The 18,894-nt window shown below is 33.1% G+C and overlaps 2 protein-coding genes across 3 annotated transcripts; both read right to left on the bottom strand.

Annotated features, from left to right (window-relative positions):
* Positions 1-7,181: 7,181 nt before the first annotated feature.
* Positions 7,182-7,586, bottom strand: LOC147404269 (S-protein homolog 5-like). Its single transcript, XM_086437833.1, has one exon. The coding sequence runs from the start codon at positions 7,584-7,586 to the stop codon at positions 7,182-7,184; it is 405 nt and encodes a 134-aa protein (XP_086293959.1).
* Positions 7,587-8,715: 1,129 nt separating this feature from the next.
* Positions 8,716-10,187, bottom strand: LOC147404268 (uncharacterized). Of its 2 annotated transcripts, XM_086440142.1 has the most exons (5): positions 9,870-10,186; positions 9,533-9,769; positions 9,386-9,454; positions 9,176-9,259; positions 8,716-8,970 (listed from the first exon to the last, which is right to left on the bottom strand). In XM_086440142.1, the coding sequence occupies exons 1-4, from the start codon at positions 9,927-9,929 to the stop codon at positions 9,182-9,184; spliced, it is 444 nt and encodes a 147-aa protein (XP_086296268.1). In that variant the 5' UTR covers positions 9,930-10,186; the 3' UTR covers positions 8,716-8,970; positions 9,176-9,181. The 2 variants fall into 2 exon arrangements, with proteins under 2 accessions (XP_086296268.1, XP_086296267.1); XM_086440141.1 differs by having other exon boundaries at positions 9,176-9,454; positions 9,870-10,187.
* Positions 10,188-18,894: the final 8,707 nt, after the last annotated feature.

Genomic DNA, 18,894 nt, shown 5'->3' with positions numbered 1-18,894 from the left:
ATGTCACATGCAACGTTGGCGAGTGAATTTCAAGTGACTTTTTTTTGTGTTAGTTTATTACGACTCCTAATTAATATTTGCTATAGAAATACTACACATATGTGCTCACATCAAACCAACAAGAAAGTTTTATCAAAATGGACAAAGTATTTTGTCAAAATTACCGACCCAATTGTGCTTTCATAATATTTACCGAAAATAAATATTTTTGTGTTTATTTATTTTTACCAAAAAAGGTATACAACAATGGTCACTTTCTTCATTTTAGTTTTATACTCTTATCCTTTTTTTTAAAAGAATCACATTAACAAATAAAGAAATACACACATTACGCAATGGCCAACGAGGAATTAAAAAATTCGTATACAAATCCCACAGATGATTCCCGAATCCATGAGTGTAATCCCTAAAATCACTTAAATCCTTGAATCAAGCATGTTTTTTAAATAAAAAGTCAAAAAGAAGCATGTGTGTGTACGTTCATACTTCATATAATTTATCATATTTGTATATAAATGATGTGTAAGTAATGGAGTAGATTATTGGTCTCAGCCATGTACTAGAGTACTTGTGTTAAAAAATATAAAATATAATGTTTGATTCATACCTTTTAGAGTATTAAGAAATGAAATGAACAAGGGAAGTATTAAATGAAACAACTATTCTAAAGATGGAAACTTTGTTTAAATTATAGACTTTTTATTTTTGTTTAAATCGAGGGTTGAAGCTCTCCCTTATTTGTAATAAGAGGAAATATTAGTACGATTTTTTTAGGGATACTTTATTATTGAAATTCATTGCATCTCAATCGTTTTTTTTTTCTTTCATGGAGTGCACTACGTGAAAACTGAAAATTTTGACAAAAAAATTTGATGGGCCAAAGCCCACAAATTTTAGGAAGTTAATTTTGACGGTCTATGGCCGTTGAAAATTTTGATGATCCTCAATTCGATGGCTTAGAGTCATCAAATTTCTCTCATCCTCTATTAATTTAACAGTTTCGGTCCATCGAAAAAAAAAAATTGATAATGAAAATTTTGATGCCTTGATCCGTCAAATTTTTAGAAATTCGATGGCCTTGAACTGTCAAATATAGGCTTTTTTCACGTTGTGGAGGCTTAACGCTATGTTGAGGCTAGTGTTTTCCTTAAACTATATACTTCACACTCAACAATCACTATGTGAAAAAGGGAGTATATTCGATGTCAAGACCAAGCTAATTTGACGGATCTTGACATCGACTTTTTCACATGGTGAATAATGAGGTAGTATAGGAATCATGATTTCAAGAATATAGATATATGTATATGGGTTAGTAGTTTTGGAATGGGCTGATTTTTTGTGAGGATAATCTTCTCATCATAGAGATCATTCTCACAAATTGGCTAATTCCTAAATTTATAATCCCATCAAAAGTGATTTACAAATTAACTATAAAAATTTGACGGTCCACGATTCTTCAACTTATAAATAAAAATTGGAGTTAGAAGTTTCAGAAATGGATGATTTTTGTGAAGATAATCTACTCACCCAAAATTTTTTTTAAAAAAATCAGCCCATTATGAGACTTTTAACCTATATAGGACAAAACTTTAACTCCATTTTATCTCCTTAAGTTATATATACATATAATGATTCTTAGCTGATCACGAGACGATTGTGTGGATGAACTCAAGACGAGGACGGAGAGATACACGACAATTTTCTAACGTCTGCATCTTAGTTTACATCTTGGATGAGTATTATTAGATTTTTTGCCATACTCACAACTTGTCATGGCCTTGACCATACGTAGAACTCATGCAATACTCGAGTTAATCCTTGAATGTAGTCAACCTTATCCTCGATTGGGATCGGTGAATACCTTAGTCAGTTTAAGAAACTCTAAAACTATCGATTTGTTATTATAATTTTCTATAATAAAAAAATACTTTAGGGTTTATATAATTGCACAAAGTCTCATAAAAATCATAATATTTTTCATGTATAAATATAACACCATATCTTCATTCAATAATATCTAACAATTAAAATTAATGATATAAGAATTCATATCACCTAGGCTTTTACACCAAATCATTAGGTACATTCTAGTGGTGAGGATCAATATATTGCCAAAAGAATTCACACCCACAAAATTTGGTATTAAAACAATCAAATCTGAACTACCAACAAAATCTCCATATTTCTATATACTTCAATGAATTGGGAAATTATGACATACCCCTCCAAGTTTTGGTGAATATTTGAGATACCCAGCCATTTTCAAACCGATGACACCCCCCTTGACCATGGTCATTTGTGAGAGATAAATACAATATCACCCAAATCCATTCATCTTCAAAAAAAAATCTATTGATTTTCCTTCTAAGGCAACATCAATTTCAACTCTAGATTTATTTGGTAAAATGGTAGGCAGTTAAAACCTTCATTTATTTTCTTTTTATTGATTTTGAGAAGAAATAACAGAGAAAATCAAATAATGTAGAAAACAACTGTTGTGATCTTGTCACCAAAACCCGTGGTTGAAATTGAAGGTTTTTTTGGATGAAAAATTAGGGGTAGATTTGATTTCAAAGAAATTTTTTTCAGAAAAAATAAATTTTCTCAAAAAAAGAGTTTATCAGTATTTGATTGCACCAAGGAAAATGTCATAATGATAATTGACTTTCAGTTTTGGGATACGAATAATCGTGATAGTAACATCAGATGGGAAATCATTTCTCTTAGGGGTCGGGTGGGAAAATATTTTTCCACCAAGAAAACAAATCATTTTCGTATGTGTAATCATGCATACATCTGCAAATATCAAGAAAATTATTTCCGCTGTGCAATCGTATTGGACCTAAGGATTTTCCTAAAGATATATATTGAAGATGAGGGTATTTTAGTTATCTTATTAGTCTCTTATATAGGAATTTGGTCAAGAGGGTATGTCCCCATTATGAAAACACAAAGGGTATATCAAATATTCGCCAAAACTCGGAGGGGTAAATCTAACATATCTAATAAATTTAATTCTTAAAATCTCAACTAATCATCCATATTTAGCCAAATCTAACAATTATCTCCACTTGAACACCTATCGTCTCTAACTATTTAAAGGATCACCACCACCAACATCATCATCATAATCATCACCATGGGTTTTCTCTGCAAATATACCTTCATGTTTGTCTTACTAGTTGGCATGTGTGAGATGTCACGTGTTGTAGGCAAAACGCACGTGCGAATAATGAATGATTTGGGTGATGGGTTGAACCTCACCATACACTGCTGGTCCAGAGATGACGATCTAGGCAACAAACTCATCCCTTTTCACTACTACTATGAGTGGACTTTCAATGTGAACTTTCTAGAAACTACACTTTTCAACTGTGACATGCAATGGAGGGATGCATCAGGTCGTTTCGTTATTTATAGAGCTAGTAGGGATAAGTCCAGGTGCGATGGTGAGTGTTGGTGGTCCATCAGATCAGACGGTCTATATTTTCTCATCAAAGTTACTGGTAATTATATTTTTCAATTTGGATGGCCAAAACCTCCAGAGTGAGAGCAAATATGTTGGAATCATGATGATGATGATCAAATGGGGTTGCGATTCATATCCAATGGTTAGGATTGATCCATCAGTGCTGTTTTGAAATAGTAGATCACAATCACCATCATCATCATCATCCATGATGGAGTGTTACCCAGTTTTATATTTCCTTTAATAAATAATTATAATAAAATTTATTGTGAGTAATTATTTGTAGGAACTTTTCCTTGTTCCAAGTGATTGTTGGTTTAATCTGTATTACCCATTGTTTTAAAACTTGTTGATTCAACTTGAAACTCGGACAAATCAGGAGACTCAACTCGAATGGATTTCGATGTGTCCAAGCCTTAAGACTTAATGGATTCCTTGTCTTCAATCTCTTGCAAAACTCCTTAATTTTTTTCAACTAAATCCTAACAAAACCATTAAAGGATGAGGAGAGAGATAGAAAGAGCAATTCAAATAGTATTTCAAGTAAAAACTCTAATCTTTGGGTTTAAACCTTAAAGTGATTATTAAATAAAATCAAAACAACTAGTCTACTCTTTGATATATTATTAGAACCCATTGTTTAGGTTTCCTGGTTTTTGTTCTTTAGAAGATTTGTTTGATTATGGGTGATAGATATATATTAGAGTTCACCCGAGTGCCTAACGGGCATCCTATCTCAGGTTAAGGGGGGAAAAGCAAAATAAATAAAGTTGGAAGTGTATTATTGAAAAAATTTAGATTAAATAAGTAAAAAATAAAAAATAATAAAGTAGATTAAATGGGTAAAAGAGGAAACATATTAGAATTAAAGGGGATGAAGAGCAAAAGAAATAAAATGCATCCCACAAAATTATAACTTGATAGGAGGGTTAAGGGGGGTAAAAGTAGAAAAAAAAATTGAAAAGGTATTATTAAAGAAGTTTGATGTTAAAAAGATAAAAGATGAAAAATAATAAAATAGGTTAAAAGAGAAAAAATAGTAAAATTAGAAGTAATGAAAAGAAAAGAAAATAAAGTGGGCCCTAAAAAACTATACATTGATGGGTGGTATATCCGCCCGGAAAAATGTAGCATTGTAAGCCTTATAGTCAGGTTAAAGGGGTAAAAGCGACAAAAAAAGTTTGAGGGTATTATTAAAAAAATGAGATTAAAAAGATAAAAGTGAGCCCTAAAGTTGTGTTTGATTGTTATTTTTTTATGTTGGGAATGCTAATGTCCAAGACCTCACAGGGATGTTAGTATTCTCCACTACATTTATTTTTCATTTATACTTTTTCTCGTTTCATTTATATCCTTTCTCATTTAAACATTTTTATAAAAAGAATTGTTAACATTAATTGTCAAAGTATTTAATACAAACAAAACATTTAAATCCAAAAATGAAAATACCATTACATTTATTATGTAAAATATTAATATATCCTTGTCTTTTTCACTATAAGAGAAAATAGATAGGAATATTATTCAAAAGTCAATCTGGTGGAAAATATATATAACATTCTCCACCAAGTTGAATTTTCAATAATACCCTCATCCATTTTATCTTTTAAAAGATAGAGTCATGTTAGTCTTTAAAATAATAAATGCTTATTTGCATTAATTATCAAAGTATTTATTGCAAATAAAACATTAAATTTAAAGAAAAAATGCACTTAGCATTTATTATGTAAAAGACGAATACTTACTATATATACAAACATTTATTTGTAAAAAGACCAATACATCATTGTCTTTTTCCTTAAAAGCCAAAATGAGTAGGGGTAATATTGAAAAAATATGTTGGACGTTAGCATTCCCCTATCCAAGACCTCATGGGGATGGTACATTTTGCCACACTTTTTTCGAATAATACCCCTATTCATTTTGTCTTTTAGTGAAAATATAGAGGTATATTGATCTTTTACATAATAAATGCATATTTGCATTAATTGCCAAATCATTTATTACAAGTTAATTCTAAAAATTAAATGCCTTTAATATTTATTATGTGAGAGACAATTATTTATTATGTAAAAGACTAATATATTTTTATTTTTTCACTAAAAGATAAAATAAATATGAGTATTATTAGAAAAAAAATGCATTGGAGAATGCTAACGTTCACATGAGGTCTTGGATTTTATCATTCCCCATATATATACTTCCATGTTTTGATGAATATTTGAGATACCCTCATGTTTTCAAATTGATGATATATCCTTTGACCTTGTTCCACTCAGGAGATTAATAGAAAATGACCTAAATGCCATCATTTTCATCATTTGTCTAAAAACCCTTAAATGTTTATCATCTGACCATATCATTCATTTTCAACATCAAGGAATAATTTTTCTCTCTTTATCTCATTCAACATTAAAACATTAAGAACAAGATAGGGATTTTTGAGAAGTAGAAGATAATGAAAATTTTCATGCTAAGAAAAAATCATGCAATTCCTACATGAGGTTGAATATATAGGTTAAAATGAATTTATTTTTTAAGAATGTTTATCCGAAAACATGATTTTAAAGCTTATTAATTAAGTACATCTAACAATGGACAACCTTTATTCATAAGCATTCAGAACAAATTAAATCAACCCTTTCTAATAATGGCTTAAGTCAGCCTGATTCCAACCATCGAACATATATGATCCATCCCACAATACCAAAAGAAAGTTAAAAATAATATATTTATGAAAATAACAGAGTATTATGCAAAAATTACTTAATAAGCATCATTTGTAATTATATAATTCACCCAAACGGTTATATGTTGCAAGGTCACATTTCTTTTTCTTTTTTTAGATAAGTGAGCCTACTTTAATGAGTTCGGTTTCTTAGGCTATGTTTGGATTGAGAGAAGTGGAGAGAAGTGAAACTCAATTTCTCTCCACTGTATTTGGATTGATAGGAGAGAACTTGGGACAACTTTGAAATTTTAAAATATCTTAAGAAAGATTTAGGGGAGGAATTAGAATTGTAAAATATTTTATAAGGGTTTCTTTCCATTTCTCTTCTCTTCTATCCACTTTTGAAGAGAGAAAACTAACATTTTTTTCTCTCCAATTCTTTTCTCTTCTCTTCCCACTTAACAATCCAACAAGAGAAAGAGATCATTTATTTTCTCTCTCCTCTTCCCTTCTTTCCATTTCTCTCAATCCAAACATAGCATTAGTGTTAGTGGGAATCAAACCCTTAATTAAGCTATTTATTGAGTTTGACTAGCCTTGCTAACATAGTGAGGAAAAAAAAAATGCCCTACTTGGTCTCATCCACTATCAAAAAGACCTCAAGATTTATAAAGCAAGTCCTTGAGATTTGTAATAAATCTCGAGGTCTTTTTTACGGTGGATGAGGCTTAGTAAGGCCTTTTTACCTAACTATGTTAGTCAAGAAAGTGTTGGTGTTTTCTATTTGCTTATTTACTATTCCTGTCATAAAGGTCAGTTCATAAAATTGTCTTTCTTAAAAATATAGCTACAATTACACAATCGGGTACATGTCCATTATTCAAAGCATAAACAATGACTGATTAAGTAATTGTAGCAAAATAAATAACTGCTTTAGTAATTTCCCATAAAAATAAAATAAATCAACAAATTAACTAAAATCAAATTATTCATTCCTTGCTCTAGTTTTGCATGATAACATATACTAAGACTCCATTGTCAATGTGGCCATTCATAGTTCAATACGAAGGCATTTATCTCTTTGACATAAAAATACAACCCATCTTGTCTAACTTTCCAATAACAAGTCCCATCGCATCTGGAACGATCTCTGTCAGCCACATACACATTAAAGTGTCCTCCTGCTTCTCTCCATTGCATGTCACAGTAGAAAAGAGTTGTTTTCCAGTAGTTAAGGTGGAAACCCCACTCATAGTAGTAGTGATTTGGAAGAACTTTGAGGCCAAGATCATCATCTTGTGATTGGCAATGAAGGAGTAGGTCCAATCCTTCACCCAAGTCATTGGCTATGGCTACATGTTTCTTGCTTAGTACCATTGACACTTCGCATAGTACCAATAAAAGCACTAAGAGCAGCACTACCCATCTCTTGTAATCACTCATCTTCGTCTTCTTCTTCTTGATAATGGTGTGGTTATGTTACGTCCACACTACCCTTTAATAGAGTTTAGAGGGACAAATTGGAAGTAAATTCGGTCAGGGTTAAATTTGGAAGGTTTAAGTATTTTTTACTTCAATGAGGTAAGCATGCTGAAGATTGGATTATTATTTCCTTCTTAGTTCGATTCAAACTCACTATAAATTTGGAAATAAATTACTCTCGTCCTTATTATTTTGGAAACTATTTTCTTACTAATTTAGTAAGATTTTAAATCTCACTAAGGGTAGTTTGGCACACATGGATTACCACTTTGACAATCCAACAAAATAGCCGTCTAGATTTCATGGAAAAACTCAAATTCCAAAACAAAACAAAACAAAAAAATATTGAACTTGATCCAAGTTGTTGAAAATAGACAACTATTTATCTCTCAAAACTAAAAATTAAAATTTAACCGTGAAAAATAATAATTTTTTTGAATTTTTTTTTTGTTTCAAAATCCTTAGCTTGGCATTAGATTATGCTTTTGGATGTTAAGATGTGAGCTCAGTAACTTTGGTAAAAATTTGAAATCTTACTAAGTTAGTCAAACTAGTCTGACTATATAATTACTTAAAAAGAGCCTGTTTCTCTCTATTTTGAGTGATTTTTCTGTGGTTATATTCGCTGGATATGAGTATATTCATATCTATATCTAAAATTTTATTCGAATCGATCCTACCACTACGTCATATTTTACAAAAAACGACGGGCCAAAGCCGTCGTTTTTTGAGAAAAATGACGGCCCCCGCCGTCGCAGGAGCAGTTGTAAATATCGATGTCGTTTTTAGTAAACGACGGTTGGGCCGTGTCAAGAATGTGTTGTGTAAAACGACGGTTATGGTCTGTCAAAATAAAACGACGGCCCAAACCCGTCATTTGTTTTGACGCATTTAAATTAAATTAATCGATATAAACGACGGCTTAGAGCCGTCGTTTTTTTGTCAGAATTTTTTTTATAAAATAACCTCAATTGTTTGTCATTTTTAATATTTTTCACCTAAAAAGAAAATGACAATTTCATTGGACAAAATATTGAAATTTAACAAAATAAATAAATACACACAAACCAAAAAAAAACAAAAATTTACATTTTTCAAATGGAAATCATTTTCCTTCAAATTTTACATGTACAATACACAGTCCAACATGCCCCATTTTCATGGTGTCGATTTTAATACACATCCCAATGTTTAAAATGGTTTCTCAAAAAATATTTTCTACCAACTTCACTTCACTTGACTTATAGAAATCAAAATCAACATTTATCTTTCTCGGTCCTTGGAAGAATGACGTCGCGATTCTTAAAGATAACATGCATTCCTCCTTACAACATATTGCCAAAATCTGTGGTTGAAAAATTAAAAACATTGTCAGATATATAGTAGTGACACCGACTATCTAAAGCAATCCAAGTAATTATGCAAGAAAGATGAATATATTAAATTACAAAATAAAAGAGTTCTCATAACTATCATTATCAAACATTTAATTATTTTATTATAATTTTTTATGTTTAGTGTCTATCTACAATATAAAGCAAGAAAAGTACCTCTGTTCAGTAAAACTTTATTCGAAATTTGGGCCAATCAATAATATCACCGCATGTCAAATCAGCGAATGTTCCTTCTCCACTCTGTAGAATCACATTCCCATCAAGGACCTCATCTATAAGAATGTCGTAACTATCTGGATCTGCATTAGATGCACCAATCACTCTTCCTTCGGCAACACAATCATGTGGTCGTTGTAAGCGATTCACCTTACAAGGACCTGTCTGTATGCTTGGTGGATTAGAATGTGACTCATGATGTGGAGAATCAGGCCTTACCTATAAAATCATGTAGACAATATCATTGCAATAATAGAAGTTCACTCATCTATCAAAAGTAAAATGCCAATGTTATACCTGTGAAAAACTACCGAGATTGGTGTCAAACCGCATTGGTGTCCTAGTAGAAAAATTTGATTGTTGTAAAGTCTCATTCATCTTTTGCACCGCTTCCGTCAACTTATCCACTCTATTATGAAGGATTGTCGTCTCATATGCCAAGGCTTGCTTGTAAGGAATTGAAGCACGCACGGAAGTCTTGGAAACACCTGAACCCATTCCCCGAACACGACCCCGACTATCAGGACCACAAACCTGTACAAAAAGTGTATAATATCAATACCTACTAACGATATGATATCATACTTACTAATATCATAATTACAAAATATCCTAATTAAAATAATGCACATACCACAGCCACGGGGTCATGGTCTAGATCGTTATGTTTATTAGAAGGGTCATTAGCAATCATTCTATTGATGGTCTCCTGCAAAATAAATAATAATTAAGAAATATAAATCATTAGCAATATGTTTGTATTGGCTGGGAATTCTGCCTGCAAGCTTAGACACAATGAACACGGTTCACATTGAAGTAAATCTCTTGCTTATATAGACATGATAACAGGACTGGAAGAGCATGTAGGACAAACTGATTTCAAAACCACGAAGACAAAATGAAGAGATCATAGCCATGTAACAGGTGAAAAATAAGTATTGAACATTTTATAGAGATGAACATATAAAGAAATTATTATTAAGAATCCCATCCCTCAATAAAGCACTTTACCTTAATACGTTCTCTCTTATTCTTAATGTAGACATAGGTAAATTGATGAGCAGAACTTCTTTAGTGTTAATAAAAAATCACTTCGTCAAATGAACCATCCCCTCCAAAATACCATTCTCCGCCGCCATCGCCGCCTACGATTACTTGGGCATCACCACCACCACCACCCTCAAACCACCATCATTCATCACCAACACCACCACCTCCACCTACAGAATATGTGTCCCCAAAGACACATCATCCACCTCCTCCACCTGCTGAAGTTATACCACCCCCAACCCATCATCACGGAACACCTCCTCCACCAACCCATCACTATTATGGCACGCCCCCTCCGCCACATGTCTATTCAACGCCTCCACCACCATTAGAGTATCTCACGTCGCCTCCTCCGCCAACCCATCATTCGTATTACACACCACCTCCACCAAGCCATCATCAGTATAGCACGCCGCCTCCACCGCCAACCTATCATTTCCATTACACGCCACCTCCACCACCATTTGAGAACCTAACACCTCCACCACCACCAACCAATCAGCACCATTACACACCCCCTCCACCGCCAACCCATCAATATTCAACACCACCACCACCACCTGAAACAGGTGAGCCGTCCCCACCACTTATCTCAGGTGTACAAATTGCATTAAATATTTATGAACATTGCAAGAATAGATCCAACGGGGTGGGTCTATAGAGATGAACATTGAACTTGCAAAAATGAAAATTGCAAAAATGAAAATTGCAAAAATGAAACAATTAATGGAACATTTAATTGTTATAAAACACATCCAGAACATTTAACATTATCTACATGAGTGGACGCTCACAGATTCCAACACCATGAATGAATCCCACAATCCATTTTGTATGGATCAGCGACTGGCAACCACCCAAATGCCCCATATTTTTTACTATCACTGCCACTGCTGAAAACAGTAACGACATTGGTTACAGGCTCAGATCTACAGAAATATTGATTGATGACAAAAGAAAATCAGGCACAACCAATCCAAACTCAATGGGGGCGTTAGTTAAAGCCAAAAATTTGGCAGTCAACTTCGAGGTGGAGGTGGAGGTGGAGGTGGAGGAATTTCGGTACCTTGTGACTTATTATTATTGCATTCCACATTCACCTCTCCCACTTCCACGTCATTGGATATGCTGCAGCAAGGCCACCTCCACCTCCACCACACACAACAGAAACAGTCACCATAACTAACATCCAATGGACCCACTGAACGACAACCATAGACACGAGCCAATACATATGATAACACTGTCAGGACCGTCAGCACAGACATCAAATGATACAAAGTTGTACAAATTAATTCTTTTTCCGATTGAGACAATAAGAAAGGAGCTTCTGGATAAGTCAACTTGCCATTCATCTCTACAGGCCACAACTTTTTCCTTATTTTCATAGCCTTTAGGTCTTGACGAGCTTGAAGACCGTCCTTCGTCTTATTCTTTGTATTCATGATTGTTGCTAAGAGATTTTCTGTCACATTTTTTTCCACATGCATTACATCCAAATTGTGGCGAATAGGTAGATCCTATAGATTAACAAAACATATGTCAGCATGAATGAATTAATATATACCATTGATGTCTAACCTTCATACTCAGTAATTCAACTGTCACCGATAATTTTGTATCACCAATTCGACACGATGGATATAAGGGTTGTAGCGCTTCTTCCATCAACTTCTCGTACTGAATATTCTCAGAAGAATCATTCTCACTTGAACATCATCTACATCATCATTTCATCCATATATATAGATGTACTAGATCCCATATAAGCTTGAGCATCATTTATCATGTCAACCATGTTCGGGACTACATCTTCAATATGATCACTAGCAAGTGTATTGTCTCCAATGTTTACACAACTTCTAGGATGAGTTTCTCCATGATGGATCCATGTAATGTAAGATGTATCGATACCATCACAAATCAAATGAGTGCGAATATCGCTTATCGTTTTCTTCCCCCGATCAGATTACGACACTTCACACAAGGGCAACAATACCAATCATCATCCCCTAATTTATGTTTATTAGCTTTTATGAAATCAAAAAATGAATTGATTCCTTCCAAGTATTCAACAGAAAGCCTTGGCGCAGTCATCCACGTCTTACTTGGGGGTACGGGCTTCGAAGACATCTTCTAGGTATTCAATACGACGCGTTTGTTGTGTTTTTTGAAATATGAAAATCCTGGGTTTTTCTACCCACCCTGCTAAACAAAATAAAATAAAATCATTCTTCATTTCAAATTTTTGCTACTAATTATCCTCTCTCCTTATCCATGCACAAAACTTTCCACATTGTGCATGTAAAAGTGAATTCATATAGTAGTCATCAAACCCTATCTTATTTGGATCTCTTAACTATAAGAACTAGACTATACATAATAAATAAATGGGGAACAAAGAAGAAACCAAATGAAGTTCAGCATACCAAGTTCAAGTGTGTCGTGAAAATAAAAATAAATAAAGTGTGATATGAAGCAAGGGAAAAAAGTGCTTCAATAGGCTTGATGGAGCAGGGAATGAGGGGGAATAGGTTATAGCGATTAGTCAATATATAGGATAATCACCTATATTGACATACACCAAGGTTTAAAGTGGATACACTTAGGCTAATAACTATAAAATAACGGTGCCGTTACTTAACAGATATGGAATCACAAATAGCAGTCATTAGAATCTGTTAATGCATTTTAAAATTGAATTTGAAACTTTTGAAAGTCAAAATCTGATTTGGAGTTTAAATTTGAAATTAAATAATGAAAATGACATACACCAACTTAATATATATATCACACCTGTTGAAATATATATATTTATTAAAAGTAAAAGGGCCTATGCTACCACATCAACTTTTATATATATATATATATAACATATCAATTGAAAAGAATTTAAAGGGGGAAACCTCAAAAAAGAAAAGAAAAGGAAGTATTTTGCAACTAAGGCCGTCAATGGATTGGGTTCAATTGTGAGTTGAGGTTAGATGAGAGATTTTTTTCTCGATCCTAAAAAAAAAGGACAATCAGGAATTTTATAGAACCAATCCCACAAAGCTTAACTAGGTAGTTATATAAATTGAAGATGCCTCAATACATCACCAAATCAGCATATGCATGGCTAGTGGACTGCCTACAATCTGTCTATTCATTGTTTTAAAAAGAGTCTTCCAAGTGATGTCACTTGTACAGTAATAATGTGTGCGGTTTTTCAATCAAATTTTCTGACTTCAACATTTTTCAATATTATTCTGCTACATTAACTGAATTCCTTTATTGTTTTTGTAATCTGACCGACAAATTTTTGTTGTAGTTTTCCAGCACTCTCATGTGAATTTGCCTCAGTTGACGTGAACGATGTGTTGGGCACCGTAAGTTTTCGTTATCCAGCATATATCATTATAGATGTTTATGAAATAGTGATCAACTTATAGTTTTTTTGTTTCTGAATTCTTTGAGCATTTTTAGATGCTCCAAAGGCTTGCAACTGCAAACGGAAGTAAAAAAGGGAAAATAGTTGTATAAAAAAACCTCCACTTTCCTTGCAATATGTCACTGGTACTCATTTCTGGGCAAAAGAGTCCTGGTGTATCCCATTCTCCATGCATGACCTTATTTCGTTGCTAAGAATAACTACAATAGTTTGATGGTCTGACCTCTTATGCATCTACCCATACTAATTAAGTTATTGGATAAATGTATGGTACATGGATAAGTTTTTTTTAACCTTTCGTATGTTCCTTTTACTTCTAGTAGAAAAGTCCTATGTAACAAGGACAACCTTTTAGAAATTTGCTGTGTCAGACACATTAATACACTATTACACCTGGCACATATCCTTGCAAGTAAGGTAGTTTTACCTTTATTTTAATGATCCTATAGAAAATGACTTCTGCAAGAAGGTTGATGTTTTCATCTTCCATACACTAAATATTCAAATTCTTAAAAATAAACACAATTTGGTATGTTAAAACTACTTTTATTATGTATGGTGCATACCAATATTTTCTTTTACTTTTCGTATGTTCCTACGTAACAAGGACAACTTTTTAGAAATTTGCTGTGTCACCCACATCTTTGATGTTTTCATCTTTCATATTTTCTTTAGATAAGATATAATATTATAATAATGTAAAAAAATGCGTTAGCATTTTGGGCTGCTCAAAGGCACCATGCTAGACACCTTGCACCTGTGTTGGATGCTGTCACTTATGTTCATGTCCTTGTCACATAGGAAAACTTGTAATAGAGGCCATATTAACTGACTGCAAATTTATTAATCGATGTTAATGCAACCTAAAGTGTTTTCCTTTGTTATTACTATCTTTTGAAATACCTACATGTGTTTTAAGATCTTCAACCACATAAGGAGGTCCATGAATTTGCACATTATATCCTCCATGAATTTGCTCCTTGGTGCTCCTGGTGTAATCGCTTGGTAATAGTTCTATGTATTTAGTCTTCATCGTTTGTTAAAAATTTCTCTTCTTTAAGACACTAATATGTTGCTTAACTGGAACAGCTAACCTGTGTTCACATTAGCAAACAAGAACTTTCCCTAGACAAACTTTCCTGTACTGTAGTTGTTTAACTGATAAGTTAATTTCTTTATTCTTTACTTCTTACATTGTTGTTGCTTTGTTTGAAATTTGCTTCATTGTATTTGTTTTTTTGGATATATGAAGATGAAAATTTGTTTACACAGCAGAAAGTAAATAAAGGGGGAAAAAATAGCAAATACCATTCAGCACATACAAGATCCCACTCAAACATGAAGTCCAGTCCAGTTAAATTTGTTATAGATCACGAGTAGTCATATCCCTCTTTTTTATCTCCCTCATTTTCTTATTTGCTTCAAATCTCAGCACTATTAACCTGATCGTTCAATCTTGTTATCATGTACACTGCTTCTAACACCAATTCCCAACTAATTCAGACCCGTCCATCTTCCAGTGCTGCTCATGTAGTCCCTGACATCCCATGAAACCCCTTATTTTCAGTTCCTAGACCGAAATCTTAGACAAAACCCTTTGTACTGAATCCTCGCCGTCACTCTCCTATCCTGCTACACTCTCCAGTTCTTAATGTCCCAGTCAATCTTTACATACTGGCCCATAACACCTCTAATCTGATTCAAGGAAGGAATTCCAAGATAAATGGTTAACCCTAGAGTTATCCTTACTTACCAGAGAGAAGATCAATTAGTTCCACACCAGTATGCCTTAGTTGGGCTTGCACATGGAATGTCAATAAACCACCTAGACTCTGCAAACTAGTCCTTTTCCCAAACTTTCTAAGACATCCAGCTAGAAATATTATTCTAGACCTATGGTGAAACATTATTATATTGTGTATTTTTCTATCAAATTCCAGAGTTTTATCGAATATAATTTTCAATACTAATTGATGAATGGAAAAGTTTCATGTAGCACCATACATCAACGAAAAAAAAATGCATAATTTCAAATCAACAGCAAATTTCACAGATGAGTGATAAAATTTCCTTAAAGGAGATAAGCGAATTTTATTCACCAAAACTAAAAAAAAAATCAGTAAGCATCGTTAAAATCATACCAAGAAATCGAGAAGATATCCAACCAGATTAAACAAACAAGCTCAATCTACTAAGCCTCAAGAGATGAGTAGAACCAACGATGAGCGAACCTTCGAATCAATACTGGAATCGCAGAATCCGTAACAGAACTTTGAGATCTGCAAATAAATAAAGGTTAAGAAGTGATCAATCAACATCTGTGGAATAACAATTTATTCAGATCAAACACAAAATCTAATAAATCTTCTTTCTGAATAAGTGGAATTCAAAAGAAATATCCGAATCTTATCTGCATTTTGTTCTCTAGAGATTAAACTTCCTTTAAAAATTTGACTAATGGTGTATCAAATATCAATCAAAGCAAATATTAAATTAAAAAACAATAAGATAATTGAAGAACAAATCAGATTTCTATTAGAAGCTCTCGGACGGAATCGAATAAATTACTAAACATTAAAAAATAATCAAAGAAGATTACCAAATGGATGTAGAAAACATTACGCCCGAGAGAGAGAGAGAGATCGAGAGAGAACTACCGCGCGAAGCTCTCTGATTCGTAAGTCCGAAAATGAAAATCGCGAAAGAAGAAATCGAAAATGCGATTTGTTCTTTTGAGATTTAAAACTCTAGGTTTTTTTAAGAGGAAGAAGAAACAAACGAGAGAAGAAATCGAAAATCCGATTTTCACTCTAGGGTTTCTTTTTTTTTTTGAGGAAGACGATAACAGAGAAGAAATCGAAACTGATATTTGGTAAAGGCTGGTGCGGAAATAGTGTTAGGCTATTTTTATTAACGCCACACCAATCGCTGTAAGCTTAGTAAAAGTTGGGGTGGCAATAGTGATTCTTTTATTAATTAAATGACGGATTAAATTAGTCGTTTATAATCGACTGTTATAAACGTCATTAAGGGTTAAATAACCGGTGAAACCCGTCGTATATAAACGACGGCTTTAGTCCGTCGTTTTTTCCGCAATATTTAGTCGTTTTTCACTGTTTATGACGTAGTGTACGACCAAAAATTATATCTAGACCCTTTTATTTTTATCAAACTCATATCCAGATCTATCGAATTAATTGATTCAGGTTAGATAATTTTAGATTGTTCAAGGTTATTTTCAATAAAAATAAGTAAGGGTGTGAATTGAACTCAAGACCTCTTCTTTTATGAAGGAAGAATTTAGCCACTATACCCAACATTGGATAGTTATAAAAAATTAATCTAAAAAATATAAAATATAAGTTACAAAGTAACATACCATTCAAATTTAGACGGATATAGGGATTAATTCGTTTCGGACTTGGATCAAGAGACATCAACTCATATCTGACCCATATTTTAATTCGGATATATTTGAAGGAACCAAATCCGCTAAATTTTGATTTAGATCACTCGAATTTCTGATAAAATCCGACTCATTTTAATCTCTATGTCAATGGGTGGGTAGGTACTAGATTTGGATGAGCCTTAACCCTACCCTAAAGAGGTGGGCTAGACTTAGACCGGCCTATACTCCTATGGAAGGTTTGATTTTTAGATATTATAAAAATGAAATTCATGTACTTTATGAAATCAATTGGAATCATTTGATATTATTTTCACCAAAATATATAGGGATCAAATCTCTATCTTAATTGAAAAAATAACTGGACATGAAAGTGAACTTATTATTTTTAATATGTTTTAGTTATTTTTAATTTCAAAATCATACATCTATGTATAATATATACATATAAAATATACTAGGGCGCCTGATTGAGTTGGAATTGTTAGAGCATCTCTAACGCAACACCCTCTACCCATACCCATAAATGAGTCTTTTAGGTAATGTGGGTAGTAATTATGGGTATCCATGTGATATGCACTCCAACCCTGCTACCCATAAGTGTTACCCTTAAATTGTTTAATAATTTTTAATTCAATTCAGATTTAAAATTTTCTGTAATTGTTTTTTTCAACATAACTACCTAAATGTTTTCCCTCCAAAAATGATGAGTAATCAAGTGGGAGTAACTTTTTTTGGTATCAAAAATGTCTAGACCAAAAAAATGGTGAGGGATGGATCTTGGAGTTGAAAATTTTGGACTCCATTTCCCACGTAGTCAGTTGGAAGCTGATGGATAGAAAGAAGGGTAATGCAATGGAGTTGCTCTTAGGCCATACCTTGGCCTGGATTTGATGGGTTGAAATTTTTTTTATTTTTTTTTTCTGGGCCAAACCCTACCTTTGAAGGCTCAAAATCAAGTCCCTAGTCCTTCTTTCCTCGGTTGAGCTGGATGGGTAACTGGGCCATCGGTCACAGTTGATACCCTTAGTTTTAATATTAGTTTTAGAACTCGATAAGAAAGTCAAAACTCGGTCAAGTGAATTAGACTCAATTGAATTTCGTGGTCATGACTCAGCCCAAAGCTTGATGGAACCCAATCAATGGGTGAGTTTGAGCTAGATTTGGTTGAACTCTTACCCGGCCCTGATGAGATATGGCTTAGACTTAGATCAGCCTTGTACTCCCATTGGGAATAATTAGTGAACTGAACCCGGTCTTAACGGGCCTAGTTCTGGGATTGGGTTGATTTTTGAATGGTAGAAAAACAATTCATGTATTTTTTATTTTAAAAATCATTTGAAGTCATTTGATATTATTTTTCGTCAAAATAGGGATCCAATCTCTATTCTAATATTAAAAAAAATGTCATTTTTGAGCCGATAGATCCTTTCAAAAGAACTAGAGCACACAGTTGTTTAAAAATATCAAAGAGATGAATAAGAATTATGAAGTGTTTCATTTCTCAATCATCTACACTTAAGCTGGACTAACACAAATGATGTGGTGGCGTGCTCGTCATTGTGTCACCCTTGTGTCTCACTTTGTGTCACGACTCTATTATCTATAGAATTAGGGCAACTCTCTTTATTTTTATGATTAGAAATGAAAATAAACTAATTATTTTTAATATGTTTTAATCATCTTTATTAGAAAATTATGCATCTATTCAATCTTGGAGCTACTCGTATGATCTATTTTCTATTAAACCTTTAGGATAAAATGTTCTACTTT

This window comes from Akebia trifoliata, chromosome 4, assembly GCF_017979445.1.
Source record: "Akebia trifoliata isolate Shusen 1 chromosome 4, ASM1797944v1, whole genome shotgun sequence".
Taxonomy (NCBI): domain Eukaryota; kingdom Viridiplantae; phylum Streptophyta; class Magnoliopsida; order Ranunculales; family Lardizabalaceae; genus Akebia; species Akebia trifoliata.
This window is presented reverse-complemented; position numbering and strand designations above follow the sequence as displayed.